The sequence below is a fragment of the Nematostella vectensis genome, chromosome 15 (assembly GCF_932526225.1).
Source record: "Nematostella vectensis chromosome 15, jaNemVect1.1, whole genome shotgun sequence".
In the NCBI taxonomy this organism is placed as follows: Eukaryota; Metazoa; Cnidaria; class Anthozoa; order Actiniaria; family Edwardsiidae; genus Nematostella; species Nematostella vectensis.
The window spans coordinates 2622902-2644653 of NC_064048.1; the positions used below are offsets into that span (position 1 = coordinate 2622902).

Below are 21752 nucleotides of genomic sequence, written 5' to 3' on the forward strand. Positions count from 1 at the left end.
TTGTTGTTGTTGTTGTTGTTGCTGTTGCTGCTGTTGTTGTTGTTGTTGTTGTTGTTGTTGTTGTTGTTGTTGTTGTTGTTGCTGTTGTTGTTGTTGTTGTTGTTGTTGTTGTTGTTGTTGTTGTTGTTGTTGTTGCTGTTGCTGCTGTTGTTGTTGTTGTTGTTGTTGCTGTTGCTGCTGTTGTTGTTGTTGTTGTTGTTGTTGCTGTTGTTGTTGTTGTTGTTGTTGTTGCTGTTGTTGTTGTTGTTGTTGTTGTTGCTGTTGTTGTTGTTGTTGTTGTTGTTGTTGTTGTTGTTGTTGTTGTTGTTGTTGTTGTTGTTGTTGTTGTTGTTGTTGTGGCTGTTGCTGTTGTTGTTCTTGTTGTTGCTGTTGTTGTTGCTGTTGCTGTTGCTGTTGCTGTTGCTGTTGCTGTTGCTGTTGCTGTTGCTGTTGTTGTTGTTGTTGTTGTTGTTGTTGTTGTTGTTGTTGTTGTTGTTGTTGTTGTTGTTGTTGTTGTTGTTGTTGTTGTTGTTGTTGTTGTTGTTGTTGTTGTTGTTGTTGTTCGCTGGGCGCGAATCCTGTGTCTACTCCTAGTTAGTAGCGCACGCAGGACAAGAGTTCGATCAAGTTACCCATGGTATCTTGCGAGAAGTGATGACTTGCAACGCCTTCCTTGTCATGTCTCATTCTCTGCGCCATCTGAAGGCCGAACTCTTCGGCGAATTCTAACACTTGAAGTTCGGGTGCTTCCTGATAAGTGAAGAAAGAAAACTTGAATATAAATCCAATCAATAGAGCCCTTACACAAGGAGGCAATTCTTGTTACCGTCGCCGTCGTGTTTCCGTTAGGTCCCTAATATCTACGAAAGGGGAAAAAGGGGACGTCACTGGGATTCGAATGACTAATTTATCAAGCGGTGGTTGCATATCGCCTCGTTTGAATGTCGTAGAAGCGTAATGCAGGGCCCACTAATGGAGAAAAAACCGGCTTCTATCATTCAAGCCTGGCGGAGAGGTGGCGAGATTGGAAACCATTTCAGTGCTGGCTTTAAAAACGCTCCAAGGACTTTGAATGACGGAGTCCAGAAGGAAATTAAGCTGTTGGAAATTGTCGCCGAGATCACACAGCATTGAAAACAGCAATATCATATTCCATACCGATTAGAAATAATATGATAACTGGAATTACCTGAGTTGCGTTCTGAAGGCGATGTCCTTCTGTGAGAATACTATAAACGAGACCCACAACTCGCTGGGTATTGAAAAAACAGTCATTAGGCAAGATAGAATGGGGGTATAAAGCAGTACCTTTCTCGGTCATTGAAGTCACATGTTATCGACCCTGCTTTAGACATATTATCGACCCTGCGATAGATTGGAATCGTAAGATTAATAAGAAGGTCCAGGCGCTGTGTGCTGTGATGCAGTTCACTAGCATTTCCTTTGTGGTTGTCAACCGAGCCTACTGGCGATGTTTGCACGGAAACGGGAGGGGAGGGGAAAGTAGTATTCTTGTTTGGTGCCCTACCTCTATCTCTGTTGCATTTTCAACGTCCATCTTCTCCTGATCGTAATTCATAAGATCCTCGAAATCTACAAGGAATGAACGCAAGATATTTTACTATCACCCGGCCCGCGCGAGTCATCATTTCACGTGCAATTTATTCTTGGTATTTCATAGCTCTACCACTTCATGAGGTTGTATTTCCAAAGAATACACTTATGTGTATTGAATTCTCCTTTTCTGTTTCCCACCCCACTCAGGCCTCGTTACCTTTTGTCAGCTCTTCCATTGTCTTAGGAGGTGACTGCGTCGTTGTTAACTTGTCTACGACAGTGGGAAGTGCTTTGGTAGACGAAACCTCAGACTCTGTCGAAGTGGGTACAGTCACTTCGGTGGTGTGTGCCACAGCATCGTTAGAGGATGGAGCAGACCCAATGGTTGCTGTTATAGAGGTGGCTTGCGGTGCTGGTACTGAAACGTGAGCAAAATAACATAGACAAACGTTCTAGCAATCCAAGTATACCTCATCATCAGCGGAGTAGCCAGGATTTGTAATAGGATGGGGCCCAAAAGGCCTTTTCAAGGCATTGTCTTTTGTGTTTTAGATATTGTCTCATACATTTACTGTATGTTTGGCTGCTAAAAGGGAGGGGGGGGGGCGGGCCCCCTGGGCCATCCCCCTGGCTACGCCCCTGCATATAAATAAACACAAGGTTGGAATGTATGTTGTACGTCTCGGTGAAACAGAGTATTTGCGTTGAAGCTTTGGCCCTTAGTCAGGCGCGTACTCAGGATTGGTTGATGGGGGGGGGGGGGGGGGGGCAGTCATAGTATCATATGGAAAAAGCAAGGTATTTGAAATAAGAAATGACCCACTCTTTGGCTTTCAGGGGGGTGCGCGCGCACCCTGCTCACCCCCCTATGTACGCGCCTGTTCGTCATTAGCATTTCCATACGAAGAAGGGTAAACGCCTACGCCTACGCAGAACATGAAACCTAGATTTTCTACAGCTTGAGATGTCTAGTTACACCATTTATCTCATCCTAGTATTTTTCTTCAATCTTATTTTATTTTTCATGCCCAAGAAAAGTACATATCAATATTTGGGTGACCTTCAAACCCGCTCGGTCAATCTCTTGGAGGCCTGGGTCTAAGGACTTTATAGGATTAGTAAGGAAAAGATTTGACCAAGCGAGCAAGTTTTGGTAAATAATTTTTGCCGCGAGTCGCAAATTGACAGGAATGAGTATTTTTCACCATGTTTTCTGGAGATCAGGGAGCGGGAAAACTTTAGCTCTTCTAAATATGGGCATCTATGCCCATATAAGGCAATACATACGAAGGACACTATCCGTGGGGAATATGTTTGATATGTGCATACCTACAACATCTAACTATAACCACTGATTTTCAGATCAGAATTTTAAATCTAAGGAAATGTTACCGTTTCACCTGAGAACGCTAGCTTAAAAAAATAGCTCTAATTCTTTTGTGAAACTAACTTGACTAGAAATTAGAGATAATGAAGTCGCATACCTTTACTAGTTGTTTGCGTGGCTCTCCTGGTAACGGTTACCATGGGGACGGCTGTAGGGCTAGGTGTTGCGGTCTGGGCTTGTTCTGGAGTTGCTGTTGGGTGAACTGTAATTGTGGGACGGGGTGCATAAGGACGGTATGGTTTCTGGCCTTGAAAGCAAAGCACGATTTAATAAAAATAAACTGTCTGTTTGTCCCAATTTCCCAAAGAATACACTGAAGGAAAATTGAATAATGAAATAATTGAATAATAAAAATATGAATAATGAAATAAGTAGGATTTATGGCTTTTAAACTTTGACCAACTACCATCCCTAAGGGGGGTGGGATTTTTCCGATTTTGCTTTCTATTAGGGTATAAAATTTGACCAACTGCTTTTCTTAAATCTCTTGGGCTTAAAAATTCCTTCGACCACACTTAATTTGCCATCTCTTATGGGTAAGAATTTCTGTTGACTACGCCCAAAGTGCCATCGCTTAGGGTTAAAATCGATTTTGCTGACGATCATCCTCGTCTGTTTTGATCCCCCCCCCCCCCCCCCCCCCCGGGGAAGAAATTAAAGAGAATCTATCCTAACCACCTACGGCAACTTTTTCGACTTCCATGGCTTACGGAATCATTATTTACTGTATTCTCCCAAAGTTCCAGTCTCCTACCATTACAGGCTAAATCGGCAATCCAAGGCACAAAGTCGACAAGAGCAAGCGACCTATTCTCCACGTGATAATAATCCGATGAAGTGACCAATTTGATTAGATCTTCTGCCCTAGCAGTCCCAAGTCCCACCGCTATGATATTGACATTGCTGTTTTGAAGTTCTCGCTTTTTCTCCGCAAACCATCCCGCATCACTCGCTTTAACTTTTCCGGAATATGTGAACAGTACTAGCGTTCTCAGAACATTTTCGCGTGAGGACATGTTCCAGATAACATCCACCGTTGCGTATAGATTGGAGAAAATAACGCCAGACTCGTTTATTTTAACAGAAGAGCCGAAGTCCTTTTCCAGAATATTTCTCGTCAAGGAAGTCTCGTTTTCGGATTTCACGAATCCGATAATTTGTGCGGCAGTTTCGCTGTATACCACAACCGCTGCCCTGCCATAGTGTTCTCCTATTTTCATCGCCCCAACTAAATCTTCCGCCGCTTTCTTTTGATATTCTATTTCACCCTTTGTAGTGCGGAGCTCAATAGCAAAAACGACGTCGATCTTTTTGCGGCAAACTATTGAGGAAAATCATGCACAAAATTAGATATTTAGATTTAGACACGGTTTATGTCTGCGAGGTTCTTTTCTCTTTCTAGATTTATGGCCTAATGGTTAGCGGATATATCATTGCCTGATATTAACACTATACAGCTTAATGAGCCTTCTTAAATACGAGGTTCTGCTAATAAAAGGGAAGTCTACTCCCACTCCCCGGCTCAAGAACAATCAGTTATCAATCAGCAGTTAACGAGTCAACATGTCAGGACAATTGCTTTCAGCGCTTAATTCAAATTTCATATTCAAAACCAAATTCAATCATTCTTAGACTTGTCCACCTAAAATATTGATAGTAGATAATGTTATACCAAGCTGTGTGCGCTCTAAAATACAAGCATTTTTATCACCGCGCGAGAATAATTTATGCACATTATTCATATTATGGATAGCACACAATTTAAACTTTTGCACCGAAAACGTGAGTGGACAACAAATCACTAATTTATCAATCACAACTGTCTTGTTACCTGTGAATAGTTTTATTCCAACCGGCTGAGGCTCAAAGATACAGAGATAAGTAATTTTACAAGGAGACTTATAATTTGTGACTGCTAGCGTGGCAGTGTTCTGATTATTATTGCAAATTCGAGCCCAGGGGTGGGAGTGTTGAATCGTTCGAGTAAAGATACGAAAGGCTGACTTCGGTCCCTTTTTTGACTTACTGTACAGCATTAAAACCATACTGTTCATAAGATGACAGATTTGTTTGATAATGACGGAGTCATAAAGAAAATTATAGCCTTAGGTTTGGTCTAGTTTTCTTAGCATTCGCCAAAATGTGACAGTTCGCCGGTAGAACACCGCAATTTCAAAACAAAACGGCCGGTTTAACCGCGCGGTACTGGAACTAGTCTTGCGTTATTCAGCGCTGTCGAGGAACCTCGTGTTTAAGGAAGGGGACAATACGGCGCTTTTTACCCATTTTTTTATGCACCCGGTGCACCCCATGTTACGCGCCTGAGAAAAACGACAATTTTCAAAACAAGATTGATTCACATGGATTATTGCCATAGTAACTGAGTGTCCAATAGGGGACTTGCTATAAGAGAACACGTGACCTTTTTGGGTTGCAAACTGAAAGCAAAATGATCAAACAAAAACATCAGAAATAACTGCGCCCGTCACACCAGAGATCGACGAAGAAATTAAATCTTTAAATGAAACTAAACCCTTTTCAAAAAAAAGAGTTCTGGTTGTTTTCCTAAGTGCTGATAAGTTGCTTTTTGTTGCTGTTATTTTGCCTCTAAAAGCCTGAGCGTGCGTGATCTAGCGCAAGTCCCCAATTTATGGTACACACCTTTCGGTCTGACTTCAATATACACCACGCCAGACGCCCCATCCGTGCCTTTGCAGCACGGGGAAGATGTGTTGCTGTCAATTCCTCTCCCACCCGACCCCCCGCCGGCGCCGTATCCTAAGCCTCTTCCACCGGCTGTGTTCGGTATACTTGATACTCGTGGAGGGCCTGTGTTATTGATAAGAATTCCTCCCTCGCCGCCTTCGAGATGCAATACTGCCTCCCCTTTGTCTCCTGTGATTTGCAATCCAATTGTAAGGGATCAATTGTATAATACGTAACGCCAATAATAATAAAGATAATAATATTTATTAATAATAATAAAGATAACAAAATCGGGAAAGTTAGGAAATACTGAAAATCAAAAACAACAACAACACATAATTTTGATGCTCAACCTTGCATCCCCACTCGCTGCTAGCAAATATCTCGTTTCTGATCGCGTTTATGATAAGTAGAAGCCTATTAGCGTTAGTACCGGTAAATCTCATCCCCAAATTAAAGGGAATCTCGGTCCCCGTTTCGCTATGAGAAGTAACGATGCATGTCTTAGTCCCAGGCGTTCTCATCGCGTTTCCTGTGGCTGGGTTTCCTGTGGATGGTTTCCTGTGGACAGTTATGATGACACAACCCACGCTTTCACACGGTTGATCTTCGAGCACTGGAAACTCAGTAGGAACGGGAACCGGTAAATGGTTTGATTTGCTACATTTGACTACCAATCCACCATAAGAACAGTCGCGGTTCCAGGGGCCTGTTCCCTCCCTCTCCCCCTCCTGACAGAAATTCATAAGAAATGTATGGGAGTTAAAATTCAAATTTACCTCCCTCGATATGTTTTATATATTGCTGCACCCTCCCTTGGGTGCGTGTCATCCTTCCCCCTTTTTTCGGCAAATCCTGGATTACAGTGGTGCAGTCCAGCCTATGGAAACGTTGCGTACAGTAGATTGCTAGTTACCTCTGGTGAACGAGCTCCATATGAACATTTGCAAACCCCTGTTTCGATAGAATGGCATTTTCTTGAACTCAGGAAGGCAAGGTAAGGCTCCTGAAGCTACTGCATATCCTCCGAATGACGAATCGCCGCCGCCGCTATACCTACGAGAATGTTTTACATTCTTGTTAGCATTCCAAAGGCAATGTGCCAGCTCTAAGAGAATGTTTTACATTGTTAGCATACAGAACAGCGGCGTAGCCAGGTTTTTAAAGGGGTCCAAAAGGGGCTTTCAGCCATTTTCTCCTGTATTTCAGATAATGTCTCATACATTTACTGTATTTTTGGCTGCTAAAAGGGTGGCCCCGGGCCCCCTAGGTCACCCCCCTGGCTACGCCCCTGCCAGAGAAGTATGTCATATGAACATCGCTCTTTAAAAATGACACAAGCAAAAATCGAAAGCATTGTTGAGAATAGCAGCCATTGCTTTTCCATGTTGAGGAGTTGATGGTACTAGGTGCAGGGGCGGCGGACGGGGAGTGCCAGGGGGGTGCTTGCCCCCCAGGCGGACGGGGAGTGCCAGAAAGGGGTGCTTGCCCCCCAGGCGGACGGGAAGTGCCAGAGGGGGTGCTTGCCCCCAGGGCGGACGGGGAGTGCCCGAAGGGGGGCTTGCCCCCCAGGCGGACGGGGAGTGCCCGAGGGGGTGCTTGCACCCAGGCGGACGGGAAGTGCCAGAGGGGGTGCTTGCCCCCCAGGCGGACGGGGAGTGCCAGAAAGGGTGCTTGCCCCCCAGGCGGACGGGAAGTGCCAGAGGGGGTGCTTGCTCCCCAGGCGGACGGGAAGTGCCAGAGGGGGTGCTTGCCCCCCAGGCGGACGGGGAGTGCCAGAGGGGGTGCTTGCCCCCCAGGCGGACGGGGAGTGCCAGAGGGGGTGCTTGCCCCCCAGGCGGACGGGGAGTGCCCGAGGGGGTGCTTGCCCCCCAGCTCTCAAAAGTGGGTGCACCGCCCCTCTTCTCTCTGAGCGGATGTTTCCTTTTTTAATAGAGCTTGTGGTTTTAACATTTACCAAAATAGTGTTTCAAGTGTCAAGTGTTGCATGTATAAATCGATCACTTGATAAATGACGATAATTATACATTTATAAACTGCGTTTGTATTCAATTTTATCTGTACTCTATTTCAAACCCAGGAACCCCCTTTCCCCCTCCCCTCGAAATCAAAATCACATATCAATATTTGGGTGACCTTAAAACTCGCTCGGCCAATCTTTTGGAGGCCTGGGCCTAAGGGGTTTTCAAGGCTTGTGTGATAAAGATTTGACCAAGCGATAAAGTTTTTTTGACACATGTTTGCCTCGAGTCTCAAATTGACAGGAATCAGCATTTTTCACCATGTTTTCTTGAGATTAGGGAGCGGGAAAACTTTAGCTCTTCTAAATATGGGCAACAATGCCCATATAAGGCAATGCATACGATAGACACTATCCGTGGGGAATATGTTTGATATGTTCCAGCCCCCCCCCACCCTCCCCCCGGTCACATTTTATATTTGACGGGGCTAATGACTGACTCGATAAAATAATCGAGCATGGCTCAGGTACTTAAGAAAATCGAGCAAAAACAAAGACTTTCCGAAAAAAAGGTCATCCTTCGGGAGAAATGTCGATCAGCAAAACTGTCATTTATCATTAAAAGCATGAAGCATGAAATAAATAAGATTTAAGTCTTTATAATTTGTGAGTTGAAATTAGCGATGAATATTAGTAAAGCAGAGATATAAAATAAAGAAACAGGACAAATGAAAACAAAACAGAACAAACAAAAGAAGATAACGAAATTAAAAATGAGCAACAACAAAACAAAAAATAACAACAAAACAGATAACAAAAAATAAAATGATAAAAATACATGCGATTCGCAACAGGGTGGGGACCGGCTGTTAGTAGAAAGCAAAGTCCAATGTTAGTCAAAACGACACAACCAATAAACAATAGGCCAAACAACGTATACGCTTAGGGGGGTTATAAGATTTGAGATAATAAGCGATTTATTTAGGGTTTTTTTTTATATTCAAAGCCCCATGATACTAAGCATATTTATTTGAGATGATTAAGAATATTTGATTGATAATAACTGTTTTCAAGGAACAGTCATCATCGCCTCCTTTGTCCCTTCCCGTTTTACTACTTATGGTCGATTACGTCATGGCCTTTTCTTCCTAAAACAATGAGGCCTTTGTTCGTAGATAACAATAGATGGGTCCTGGAAGTAAAGACAGTCTCATAACGTCGGCGGAAAACGTCAGGTACATTACGCCACGACGGCGGTGATGGCATCATGAACTTACGAATTGCTTAAAACAACGCCGTTGTCGTCCGCGAGATTTCACGTTCAACGCGCGCCGTCACGAGCCTCACCTAGTCGTTTGGGAGGGAATGATAATTCGGGAGATAATTTGGGATAATTCTGCGCACACGCTGGTCTTGATACCCTCGCCGTTGTCGTTTCATAATGTCGGCATCATGTATGCGACTGAATATATTATCCTTTTATTCTTAAGAAAAGGGTATCACTTGGTACTCACTATACTACTTATGTTGGCACTTACCGCCCAACCAACGAACCAGCACCACCCATCCCTACTGTGACGTTGATGGGTGTCTTTCCCTGGATGAACTTGATGTCAATCGATATCTGCCCACGCTGACCTGGCCGTGGGCCGCTCAAGCCTCCGCAGCCCCCAGCCCCTCCCCCGACAGTCAGTATTCGCACCAAATAATCACCGTTACCATCGGGGTGAAACACTGAGCTTTCGTTGTATAGTTTTGCGTATCCTGAGAAAATGAATATATTACCTTATATTAGCTTAAAATATACACCTATTTTTTTAGTAATAGACTGGAGAATATGTGTATCGTAACCCGCAAGTCTTCATGGGTAACCAAGTAAATAAGTAAATAAGCGAAATAAAATACAAATCCGGGTTTTATAAGCAGTTGATTTCTTGTTTACAATCTTATGAACATTCACACAGCTTTCAGATACAAGGATTCGGCCGTTTATGCGCTACCCATAAACCACCGCGGGTTACGACACCTGGGTTTTCGAGGGCAACCCTTCTTGAAATAGGCGCATGCTTCTACACTTAGGGAAAATGCTGTTCTTTTTATGTCATGTCCAGAGGGAAATATGCATTTTAATGATGGACATCAAACAATTGATATGGTGCTTGATTACAACACTTTGTACAAAAAAGTATTTCGGCAGTTAATGTCGTATAATCTTTCTTTTTTGCATACATTTGCTTTCTCAAATTTCATTATTCCAGCGAGGAAAAAGCGTTTGATGTAATTTATCTTCATTTGATTAGCCATCTAAAATTTAAAGAAGCCTTTTGGAAGGTGCCAATTTCTCTATTTTACATGTTTGCATCCACAAATTGACAGGTATCCGACCGAAAAATGACATCCGAATAATTTTCAAGGCCTGGAAAGAAGCTCAAATTTAATTACCTCAAACCAGAGGATACGTGAATATAACATACTCCTCGGCGCTTTTGAATTTGAATTCAAGTGTCCAAATTGCTAAATTATATTAGCTTTTCTTAATTTTGTAAAACTCTATTAATTAGTGTGATGTAAGGAAGTGATGTAAGCAAGGGCCGCGTAAAATTTGGGATTATTTTCACTGTTGTTTTCAATGTTGTCCAAATTGCCCTCGCCGAACCAGGAACCCATGTCAGTACATGTAAAGAGACCATGGTCTCTTGTACATGTTTATGATATAAAAGGGCAAAATTCAGCGCGCAGCGTCTTTCCAATTGCAGCAAGTAATTTTGCCCTCAATTAAGACAAAATACAACGTGAAATTTCCTGACTGAAACGGTATATAGCAGCTAAAAAAAAAAAAAAAAAAAACTGTATAACCTGACATACAATGTCTTTTTGAATCTATGACCGGGCGATAGCTTGATACGGTAGACACGGTAGATATTTTCAAAAACGAATATGTTTAATATGGAATCGAGAAAGTTCTCCCTAGCGTATCATGGGAAAGTGAGCATGGTCTATTAGACATCCGCCCCGAAACCTTTTGCTTCTGACGTATCAAGTATCCACATATGAATAGAGAACCTTAATTACAGTCACGTGACAGAAGGTCTGCTATTTGAATGACGCTATACAAGAGGCAATGATTCAATTTGTTTGTTTTGATTTCAAAGTAGCCGACGTTGATGTTTAGTTCTTTTCCGCGACATTGTTTGAAGGGATGATCGTTATAAGTCTTTATAAAAAGAATAACGAATAGACAAAATAGAAAGTTAACGTCGAAAGTTGTCGCTTGTGAAAGTTCTCATATTTCACATATTTAATTGAGAATCGCATGCGTTTGAATAAAGCTTTCTCTGTTTCTTTCTCAAAGACTATAAAGGCAAATCTTAGGCAAATCTTTTTTATATTCAAACTTTTGCTATAACGATCCAGATTTTGATGTTTTAGTCTGTATTTATTTTTGCTCAGCGTGTCTAGTTTTATCGAACTTCCAATTTCGTTCTTCCTTCCGTAATTTCGTTTGCCTTTTATTCTGTTTATACTCTTTTCTTCACAACTTCCCCTAAGGAGAACCACTTACGTGTACTACACGATACAAAATAATTGAATTTCATAGGCGGCACTTTAATCTTAAAGACTCGTGCAAAAACACTTTGTTAAAACAACAAATGTATAGAATGTATGTATGATATTCAAGAAAAACTGCAGACCTAATAGATGTATCTTGGACATTTTTTTATCTTTCTGTAGGAAATCGCGGAGTGGGTTGCACTGTCTATTACCCCCTGTGCTTAGCTGCACTTTCGTTTCAAAGTGGATCTATAGATTTCAAACTGTGACCCTTTTCGTTAATGTACCTGATTGAGAGTTTCTTGCTGTCTAAGAATTGCTAAGACGGCCGGAGACATCGTCTCTCGTATTTGTAATTGATACGTAATCCACATTAGGAAAATTATATAAAATTCATTCTCAATTTCTAGAACTATCGCTCGAACATCTCCCGCTTTCCATCCCATTCAGCCCAATTAATCAATTCCTTGTTACCTCTATCTACGGGCTAAGGACTCATTTTCACAGCTCGCCATAACGGAAGCCTGCTCCCTTTTGAAAGTAACCCATTCTTATCTTTGCTTCTGAAAAGTGGAAGCCTGCTGATCGGATATAAAAAAGGCAAAAATGAATTGAATGAAAAACAAAACAAAAAAAACACTAATACGTCATAGAAACAACCAACTGTTTTCGAACAAAGCACTTTTTGAATGGATTTGCTTAAGATCATTAGCTAAACATTTATTTTCTTCTTTTGGCTGAAATTGAGACAGCCTTATTGAAATTATTTATATTTAAACTACATGTTTAACACTCAGCGCCATGCATAGATATTGAAAGACTGTGTTTGAGGAAAAATGAAAGTCTTTCCTGTTTACGTTTTTTTGCGTCAAACTCCCGCAATACCTGCAACGTCGAGAGAGGACAAGCGATTCTAAATTAAATTCTGTTGTCGGATTTGTATGTTTTCCGTTGTCCTTGTACTATATGAAATCGCTATTTCAGTGACACTAAGAATGCTTACCTGTTATCAACAAATATAGGATACTTAGAACTCACAAGGTTGACAATTTACGGTGTTATCTAATCAAATTGAAGACTATCGGGCGATGTCAACAGAATCAAATGCTAAAAGCAGATGTTTAAATTTTCATGTCCTGTTAATACAGCAGGTAGCTATAACAGCTAAGAATATCCTATATAAACAGCAAAATTTAATGTTTAATAACATTTTAGTTATGAAAAAATAAGAACGAGTCCATTTAGTCCATTGAGGACCTTTCCCGACCTCGTCGGGTATTTAGCCCTTGCGTTAAAATATACCCTGGAATTTCCTTAAAAACACTTCAACAAATGCATTTAATCTATCCTTCTTAAAGCTCACAGATAATAGTAGTGATGTCAACAGAATCAAATGCTAAAAGCAGATGTTTAAATTTTCATGTCCTGTTAATACAGCAGGTAGCTATAACAGCTAAGAATATCCTATATAAACAGCAAAATTTAATGTTTAATAACATTTTAGTTATGAAAAAATAAGAACGAGTCGAAACATAAGATATTTGTATATGAAAAGACTGCGGACTGTTTTTTTGTTTTGAACATATTAATAACATGATACAGTAGCTGTATACATATGGACTAAAAACAGGCTATAAAAACATCCATATTTTGTGCCATGTTTTGACGTTTTGTTATGATCTAAGAGCTAATGTCAAAAGACACTTGACTTTTATTATTAGCGATGAGTAAACTGGGACAACTCCTGGTATTTCAATAATAATAAACTAGTTTTCGCTGTTTTTTGGGATAGCAATAACTTGACAGACCTTTTGGTAAACTCAAAATAATTTGTGATATTTTATACACTTTTGACATTTTTTATAAAATAAAAAACAGTCAAGTTATTCTGATATAATTTAAAAAAGACTAATGTCGTGGCTGTTCCATACTAGAGATGTCCTTAGCATTTTGTTTTATACACAGCTAAATTGATGGATGAAAAACAGACTTGTTTTTTTATTCTAGTGAGGTAAGACTGGATGTTTTCGATTTTATCGATAAAGTAACAAAATTCCAAATAAAAATAAAGTTGAAAAACATGCCTATTTCTCTTACCTTTTTCTAATTCATAATCCTCTGAAGCCAATACCAAAGAAAAGAACAGAATAAGAAGTGCTCCAATTTTCATTAACAGGGGCATAAAATGACTTTCGCGCGCCATTCGTTTCTTGGGGTGGTTTTTCAGCTCTGTTTCTCTCTCGCACGTAAATGGGCTGTTTGTGGAAAATTCTTCCTTAAAAGCTTGCCACCCCGTCTTTGGACAAATCAGTATACATCAACCCGACAGGTGGCATATTAATAGAAAAAGTCTTATACGCGCAAAAGGTAGTGTCTTAATGAACTTTAATCTAACCGGCTGCCGTGTCGATTCAATATCAACGGCAGAGAAATTAGACGGCACCAGATAAAACTAGCCGATTAAAAACTTTTAGGAAACGTTTCTAATCAGAAAAGACAGGACTTTTGGCACACGCAAGGGCGTGTTTTCATTCGAGTTTTACAACGTAATTAACTGTTATCCCTTTTTAGCGCAACCGTGCCGAAAGATAACACAAAAGATATTTAGATCCAGCCAAAACCCTTATAATTGCCAATGAATATTCATTGGAGAAATTCATGCCTAAAGCCGTCAAAACTTCAAATTACTTTAGGAATATCAATGGCAATTACTTTGAAATTAAGAAAAAAAAAAGTTTTCTCTTACAAGATGGTGTTTGCTTTGAAACTATACAGTCTTTGCTTTCAAGTTGTATAAAATCATGCCGAACGTCTTTAAATTTCGAAATGTGTGTCATATCAATGATAATTGCTTTTGAAGTGTCAAAGGAGAAAACCGTTTATTTACCCGTTTTAAAAATGGCATTTGCTTAAGAATACTAACAGCCAATTTTGTTTGCAAGGTGTACAAAGGTGTACAAAGCAAGCTTGTTTTCGGAGATTTACGCCGTGGCGGAGATTGCGTTCGTGATAACGCGAGAGTCGTTTCGTCGTGTACGTAATTATGCCTCAATTGGTAGCTATTTGGTTTCGCTCGCGCTTTCAAGATGAGCCTTTTTACGGCGCCTGTAATAGAATCTATTTTTTAGCCGTGTGTTGATAGCGATTGATATCGACTTACAGGAGCGTATGAGATACACACTCTTTTATTAAATAACTTTTTTAGCCTGAAATTTCACCAAATTTTAAGATCATGCCAGAACATGCCGAGGCTCTAGATTGTAGCAAAATGATGTTTTGTTAGTCTTGTACGTTTTAAATGCAATCATAGCAACATCCTTGAATACTTTTGCTACAAATCATTTGTAAAATTATATCCTAATAATTTATCGGGTATTATATTCATATCTAAAAAATAGCCTTAAAATGCTTCAAAAATAAAGACGACTCAGCCTCAATTGAAAATTAGACGTTCTGATAAAAAAGGAGTGTACAGAATTAAAAAAGAAGTTTGGAAAATGCGAGAATGTTTTGGAAATCATTTTCTATTCATTTTTCAGTGAGTTAGTCCAGCTAGAAACCACCGCGATGCGCGCCATACGCCGGATTTTTCTCGATATTAAACTTTTGGGTATATCGGCGTATTGCGGCGTTGTTGTGTATAGGAAAAAATTCACAGTTATAGGGAGGAATTATACGAATTTTTATTTATACATTAAGAAATCCCCTTTTTCTAGCGCCAAATCAGTCACAAAAAACGCTCCAATTTCTTGTCTACAGCACAGTATAGGGAAGAAAAGCTTAATTATGTATTGTATAGAGTATAGAAAAAAAAGATTGTACATGGAAAGAAAAGAACTTATAAGGAGCACCGAATGTCCGAGTCAAAATAAAACCATCTTTCTCGTGCCAAATCAATATACGCATCTTTTAAAAGAACGTCTAACTTTCTAAGTTTTTTGGTCCTTTCTTAATTATTGAGCATTTTAACACTCAAAATATTCCTAACGATGTTCTTTAATTTTAGAGCATCCAACTGATTATTAGGAAGAGAGTTACACAAATATTTATCAGCAAGGTTGTTATTTTGAACACAGTATAGAACGAATCAGTCTAACAAAGCAATTTTTTCTGCTATCTGAGCCTCGGCATGTTCTTAGCATGTTCTTAAAATTTGGCGAAATCTCAGGCTGGACGTTCTTATAAAAAAAGGTTCTTATAAAAAAAAAGAGTGTTCGTCACAAGTACGCCCCCACATCTCGCCTACAGTATAAGGAAAGAAAAGCTTAGATTGATTTCTACAGGGAAACTTTCAAAGAAGCACAGAATCTCCCGTTAAAATAACATCCTTTCACGCGCCAAATCAGTAAATATCACAATAATTAACCCCTCGTGCAAAACGTGTGATTTCTCTCCAGATTTCTCCACAACATCTGTGTGCAGTTGTAGCAAGCCCAGACTTTTTCGAATAGAAAAGTCGGACGTTAAATGCGAAAACCATCTTTTAGAAAAGGGATTGGATTATATTGTTATAATGAGATAACTTTGCCTCGGCGGCTGCAACTTTACAAAAAAAATATCTAGAGTACAGCGTTATGATTTGATATAGATTTCGGTTAAACACACGCGCAACACAAGTGAGAATAAGTCAAACACAAGCGCAACACAAGTGAAATCGGTCAAACAAAGGCGCCAACACAAGTGAGAATGGGTCAAACACAAGCGCAACACAAGTAATAATCGGTCAAACACAAGCGCAACATAGAGTGAGAATAGGTCAAACACAAGCGCAACATAGAGTGAGAATAGGTCAAAAACAATCGCAAGACAAGTGAGAATAGGTTAAACAGAAGCGCAACACAAGTGAGAATCGGTCAACACATAAGCGCAAGCGCAAGAAAATCAAGCAGTTGCGCTTGTGTTAAAGTGAGAATCGGAGAATCACGTGCGTTGCGCTTGCATCCAAGGGACTAACCCTAAAGCCTTAACGGGGAAGAGAGTTGATGAAAGTGGACGAGAGTCCCAACTTTCTAACCGTTTGACTGTGCACTTATCACATGACTCTTTTCGACTCTCATTTACTCATTCATGTTTAAAATTCGACATGAGAGTTTATAACAGTTGTCATCATTTCATCGCATGAAGAGAGTTATTGAGAGTATTTCGATCAGCTGTTTTCACAAAAAGTGAAATTTGACGTGTTATTCAACAGATTCAGTGATGAATCCTGAAGTCAAATAATTATTTTAAAAAATTGTCCACTTTCATCAGCTCAGCGCGCGTAAGCACGGGGTTCTAAGATAAAATATTGTGATATCAGAACCCTGACGTACCTTCTTCTGATTCCATGTTGTCATTTTCTTGGATAAACACGGCAAGGGTAACACCTGAAATGAAAAATAGAATGGGGATTTAAATGAAAGTCGACAGAGAAGTTAAATACGAGAATAAGGAGATTTAATCACAACCATTTGGAGAATGTCTATTCGGGCCTTTGGTTATGATGGTGGTGGTTTGGTTAAGTTTTGTGACTGTCTTTAGTTTTGTGACGGTCTCAAGTTTTGTGACGGTCTAATGTTTTGTGACGGTCTCAAGTATTTTAAACTGTTTGTAGGGCTCAAGGGTTAAAGTTACAGTCTCAAGTTTTTTGACGGTCTCAAGTAATAAAAAAAAAGCAAAAGTTCAAATTGTAAGGTTGTGTTAGCTTAGATTTGCTTGATTTTTTGCCTAGAGGTTCCTTGCATAACAAAAAAAATAAGCATTAGTATTTTCTCTGAATGATCCGTTCTTGAGATATGATTGAGCAAAGTTGCCACAATTTTTAAAAAAGTAGCAATTTCGCCCAAATTGGGAAATTTCAGACAAATCAAGAGTCTTACCATGTTTTAATATCTCTAAAACTAATTATCTATCAAAAAGTACCAAAGCATATTTTAAGGTGGTTAGTCCCCAAGAAAAATGAAATTTTCTAGAAATTCCAGAACAAAGTTTATTTATCATGCTTTTACATAAACCGAAACTTAAATTTTTAATGACCTTTGCAAAACCACTTGTTGCTATGGTAACGGACAACGCCCATATTTGAATTGACTATAGGAGTAAGCTAACAGCTCTTGCATCAAATCTTTTCATTTCAATGGATTGGAATAAAATATGAAATATTTATTATCTGCGTATGAAAAGTATCTTCTGTTGCCATCATTTTCCGAAATGGCATTTAAGCTGCAAATCAAATTTGAGGATTTTGAGAAAAATATTAACCACTTCACAGTAGCGGATCTAGGGAGAGGGTCTAAGAGGTTTAACCCCTCCCCTCTGGGCTGCCAAAAAGCCATATGTAACGAAAAAAAAATTACCCCCCCCTTGCCACTGAGCAACCCCCCCTTTAGCGAAAAGCTAGATCCGCCCATGCCTCATAACCATTATGAATTTGATACATAACTTGTGCTTCATTCTGCCAAGTTTCATTCCCAAACTATACATTACGGGTTTGAGAAAAATGCATTTGAATATCTATATAAGAAATAACAAGCTTCACTGCTGTGTTTTAAAGGAACAGCAGCATATGTGACCTGTTGCTGTCTGCTTGCTGATTTTTATCCTCCTTTTATTTTCTTCAGTCCCCTCAACAGTTTTTGTCTCTTTTTAGTTGCATCCTTCTCCTCCCACTCTGCACCTCTAACACGCTTTTTGTCAAGTGCAGCATAGCTAGCTTCAGTGTGCCTTCCTGGGCAGATCCTCAGAGAAGTATACAGTTCCAGAGTTGTCTTAGCACCCATGTTGAAATGGCAAACATCATCATACAATCCAGATTCTATAAGATCTCTGCCAATATAACCTCCTTGGGCATTGGCTGCCATATCGTTGAAGGACTCATTCTGATTTTTATGTCTTCCCGTGAAGACGCTTTAGCAACAGCTCATTACTAGAAAAAGCCTATGGTGAACTGGGTTTACTTCTTTAATGATAGGCTTAGGAAGTCCAGGCCTATGTTTGTAGCTGTCCAGTTTACATGATGCTTTGTTAACTAGTGTCGTCACCAGCAGGGCAATAATTATGAGCTTCGTCGTCCTTATTTGACTTACAGTGAAAAAGGCTTGCCAAGGTTGCTGCTCTCATCCCTTTAAGATCCTGCACATTTGATCTGATAGCAATCCCGCAATACTGCTGAAGCTTGTCTGTCATGCTATCCGTAAGCTTTCACTTACCCCCTAGGCTTTTTCGTGTTTTTTTTCAATTTTCTTAATGCAGCTCCGACCCTTCTGTGCACATGGCCTATGCGCTCCTTTTTCTTTACTGACACCCCCACTGGCTGTGATTTAACCCTGTCAAAGGTCTTGCTACTCAGTCCGACAGAGGAAAAAAATGGCATGAATATTCTTAATATATAAACTCACGATTCCGCATACAAGGGGTTTCTCTGACCAAAAGCTTAAATTCAAATTTTAAAGAAATTTAGAAGATATGAAATTTAGATATTAGCGAGCAAATTTGGCTTAATTTCTGATCAGAGCCCGACTTCTCCCTAAAAACGAGGAGAATCATACTTTGAAAATTGCACTTCAAGCCACATATCTCGAAGATGAATTCATTCGAAAAAAAAAACACTTTTTGGTATGTTGGTTTACATAACATAAGGAGCCTCTATGCAAAAATTCAAGCTTACCGAAGTTAACCAGACCTTATTTTGGAAAAACTTGCCATTTTTTTTGCTCTGTCACTCCGTCCCCATATAAGTCTGAATAAATCAAGTTGTGTATTGTTATTGTTCTATTAGCGCTTAAATATACGGTCGACCACCTCAGGTTCTATTGCCTTTAAAATTGGCCTTGCAATTGTTGTGATGAGCCTTGAACAGCTGATACTCCTCACTCTGGGGATCTAATTGGGTCTGTGTCAAAGCTTCAATATCTAGGACTTTCCCAGTCCCCAGTGATTTGACTGCAACAATGCATTGTGGGACGAGTACCCCCTCCTCTGCCGGTCACGTGCCATCACAAGAAATGCCACAAGAAACAGACATGTCTTTGTCTGCAGTTTCAGCTGCCTTCAGAGGTCTAACTTCTCCAGCCGCGCTTGCCATGCTCTTTTCAGCCTTTCCTTTCAGTTCCTTAGCTACAACATTAGAGTTTTTAGTATAGTTTGTTGATCTAAGAGGAGGAGGCATGTGACCTCTAGCCAAAAAATCAAACAAATAATTATAAGCTAATATACAACTTTACAATTCGAGCTTTGCCTTTTTTTTGTTCCTGTCGACGATCTCAAGTATGTTCGGAAGGTGAGACAATCTCTGTTCTCGACAGATCGTTGTTCAGTCAGGTTGGGTTCTATGTTCTAATGCTATAAGCGCTCATTCTTCGTCATCAACATCCTTTCACAAAAGGGGCTCGTTATATGACGAACGTTTTCTCTACTACGCGTAGTAGCCGTAGTGGCATTCTTCTTCTGCGTCATATATAGCATCTACCTTAGTTAGGTTGACAACCTGGATTCTAGTCGCACCTTTGAGAAATTGGGTGCCTTCACTTTTTCGGAATTAATGTTCAGCGAATTCCTTCCCTCCACTTTCTGCTTGCAGCTAATCTCTTGCTTGCGTTCATTTGAAATTTTGGTAGCCATTCTTTCCTTTTCTGCTTCTTTCTTCGGATGCCAAATATGGGGAAGCATAAGGGGGGGGGGGGGGGAGGGGGCATAGAAAATGTTGTTCCTCCTACCTTTTATTAAAATCCTCACGCCCCCCCCCCCCCCCCCAACGAGATAATAAGTGAACTTTCCCTAAAATTTCAGGAATTCTTGTTTATTATGATCTAGCTGGTCGCCATCTTGAAAATAGACCCAGGCCCTCGCATTTTGGAATATCACAGGTTTTCCATGCCTGACCCAGACTTTTACACGATAAAAAACTACAGCCATCGATTGATGTGAAATGGCCACACCATTATAGAATGGAGAAGTGTCTATAATTGGTCACCAACTTGGTTATCACTTTGATTACTTTGCGGTGATATGGTGGTGAGTCTAACACTAGGGGCTAGACAGTCTGATTGAAAATTAGATATCCTAATTCACGGCACAGAATCCAATGATGAGTAAATAAAAACAAAACGTGAAAGACTTGGGGCATATGGGAATAGGCGACTTCCACTTAGAACTCACGTGTTTTGAAAGGCAAATTCAAACCAAAATAGACAGGCTGTCCTTTCTTAGAGACCGACGAAAAAATAAAATATTTCAATAAAAATATGCCCTTTCTGACAAAGAAACTGTCTGGCAGACTCGTAAGCAATGAATAAATTTCCTTTTTGTTGTTGTTATTTTGCCGCCAAAATTCTTAGCGCGTGCGAGTTTGCCTCACAAAAAGTCACGTGATTTCTTAATGTAAGTTACTGAAACCCCCAAAAGTGATGAATTTGTAAAGACGAATAGAGTAGGGAGAATTAAACTAAGGCCATTATTCTAGCCGTTAGTGCGGCCGACGTTGTCTTGCGACGGTGGGTAATAGAGCCGAGTCCTGATGTTTGCCAGACATAAAAAAGTCATTGTGCTTTCTGCTAGGTCACACAGTCAGGTGGTTTCAATATGTACCATCATGCACTAGCGCCCTCCAATTTGCGAATAAAACAATGACAAGAAAAGTTACCCCTTAATGTCTTCTCACAATGCCCTTAAAATGGAATTAATATCACCTTAGCCGCTTTTATCGAGGTGCCAGGTTAATGTCCTCACGAATAAACAAAAAAGTCGAACTCGGAATGAGTGCAAAATTAGATGTCAAAGATTACCAAGCATGCGTGCTTAACGGAGACATAAAATTTGGAATATGTGAGGAAATTGATCAGCCGAGGACAAATCCAAATAACGATAGCAAACAATTGTAATTGCGAAAAAGCAAATCATTTAAAGTTTTCGCTTTATTCCTAAACCAATAAACTCCAACAAAAGCGTATTTGAGAGATTGTACGTGATGAAAATAGCAGGATATTTATAAGAGTATCTTTTTGGGGTGCAATTAGTTGCGATATGTTCATCTGTCTTGTATTCAGTACAATTATCAGGGGATATGCATTGAAGGCAATTATAGGAGCGTAAATCTGCCTTCCCCTCCCCCCCCCCCCCCCTGGGAACCGAAAAAGTGGGCCATTTCTTATTAAGAAATATTCAAATACTATGGCGGACAGAGCAAAAAAAAATGGCAAGTTTTCCCAAAATAAGGTCTGGTTAACTTCGGTAAGCTTGAATTTTTGCATAGAGGTTCCTTGTGTCATGTTAACCAACATATCAAAAAGTTTTCTCTAATGGATTTCTCTAATGGATTCGTCTTCAAGATATGAGGTTTGAAGTGCAATTTTCAAATGTTTAAAGAAAAGTATGAATTCTCCTCGTTTTTAGGGAGAAGTCGGGCTCTGATCAGAAATTAAGCCAACTTTGCTCACTAATATCTGAATTTCATATCTTCTAAATTTCTTTAAAATTTGAATTTAAGCTTTTGGTCAGAGAAACTCCTTGTTTTCGGAATCTTGAGCTTATATATTAAGAATCGGAAAATTTTATGCCATTTTTTTCCTCTGTCAATACTATGCTTTTTCATATGATACCTATGACTGCGCACACCTCTCGGCCAAACCTGGGAAC

General features: G+C 40.0%; 1 protein-coding gene across 7 annotated transcripts in view; it reads right to left on the reverse strand.

Annotated features, from left to right (window-relative positions):
- The window catches only part of LOC5510798 (adhesion G protein-coupled receptor L1), a 41160-nt gene that overhangs the window by 17792 nt on the left and 1616 nt on the right, over nt 1–21752 (reverse strand). For 6 of the 7 annotated variants that reach the window (XR_007306740.1, XR_007306741.1, XR_007306739.1 and 3 more), the window contains exons 2-11: nt 16454–16507; nt 9128–9353; nt 6546–6685; nt 5585–5818; nt 3678–4244; nt 3021–3170; nt 1754–1954; nt 1508–1572; nt 1169–1231; nt 612–729 (exon numbers count right to left, since the gene is read on the reverse strand). Coding sequence is in view for 4 of the 7 variants with exons in the window: in XM_048722710.1 (XP_048578667.1) it covers nt 612–729; nt 1169–1231; nt 1508–1572; nt 1754–1954; nt 3021–3170; nt 3678–4244; nt 5585–5818; nt 6546–6685; nt 9128–9353; nt 16454–16507 (1818 nt within the window). In the remaining 3 variants the exon portion in view is untranslated. Of the gene's footprint in view, nt 1–611; nt 730–1168; nt 1232–1507; nt 1573–1753; nt 1955–3020; nt 3171–3677; nt 4245–5584; nt 5819–6545; nt 6686–9127; nt 9354–13238; nt 13498–16453; nt 16508–21752 lie in introns of those variants that run through there. The other variant, XM_048722711.1, reaches the window with a different exon arrangement.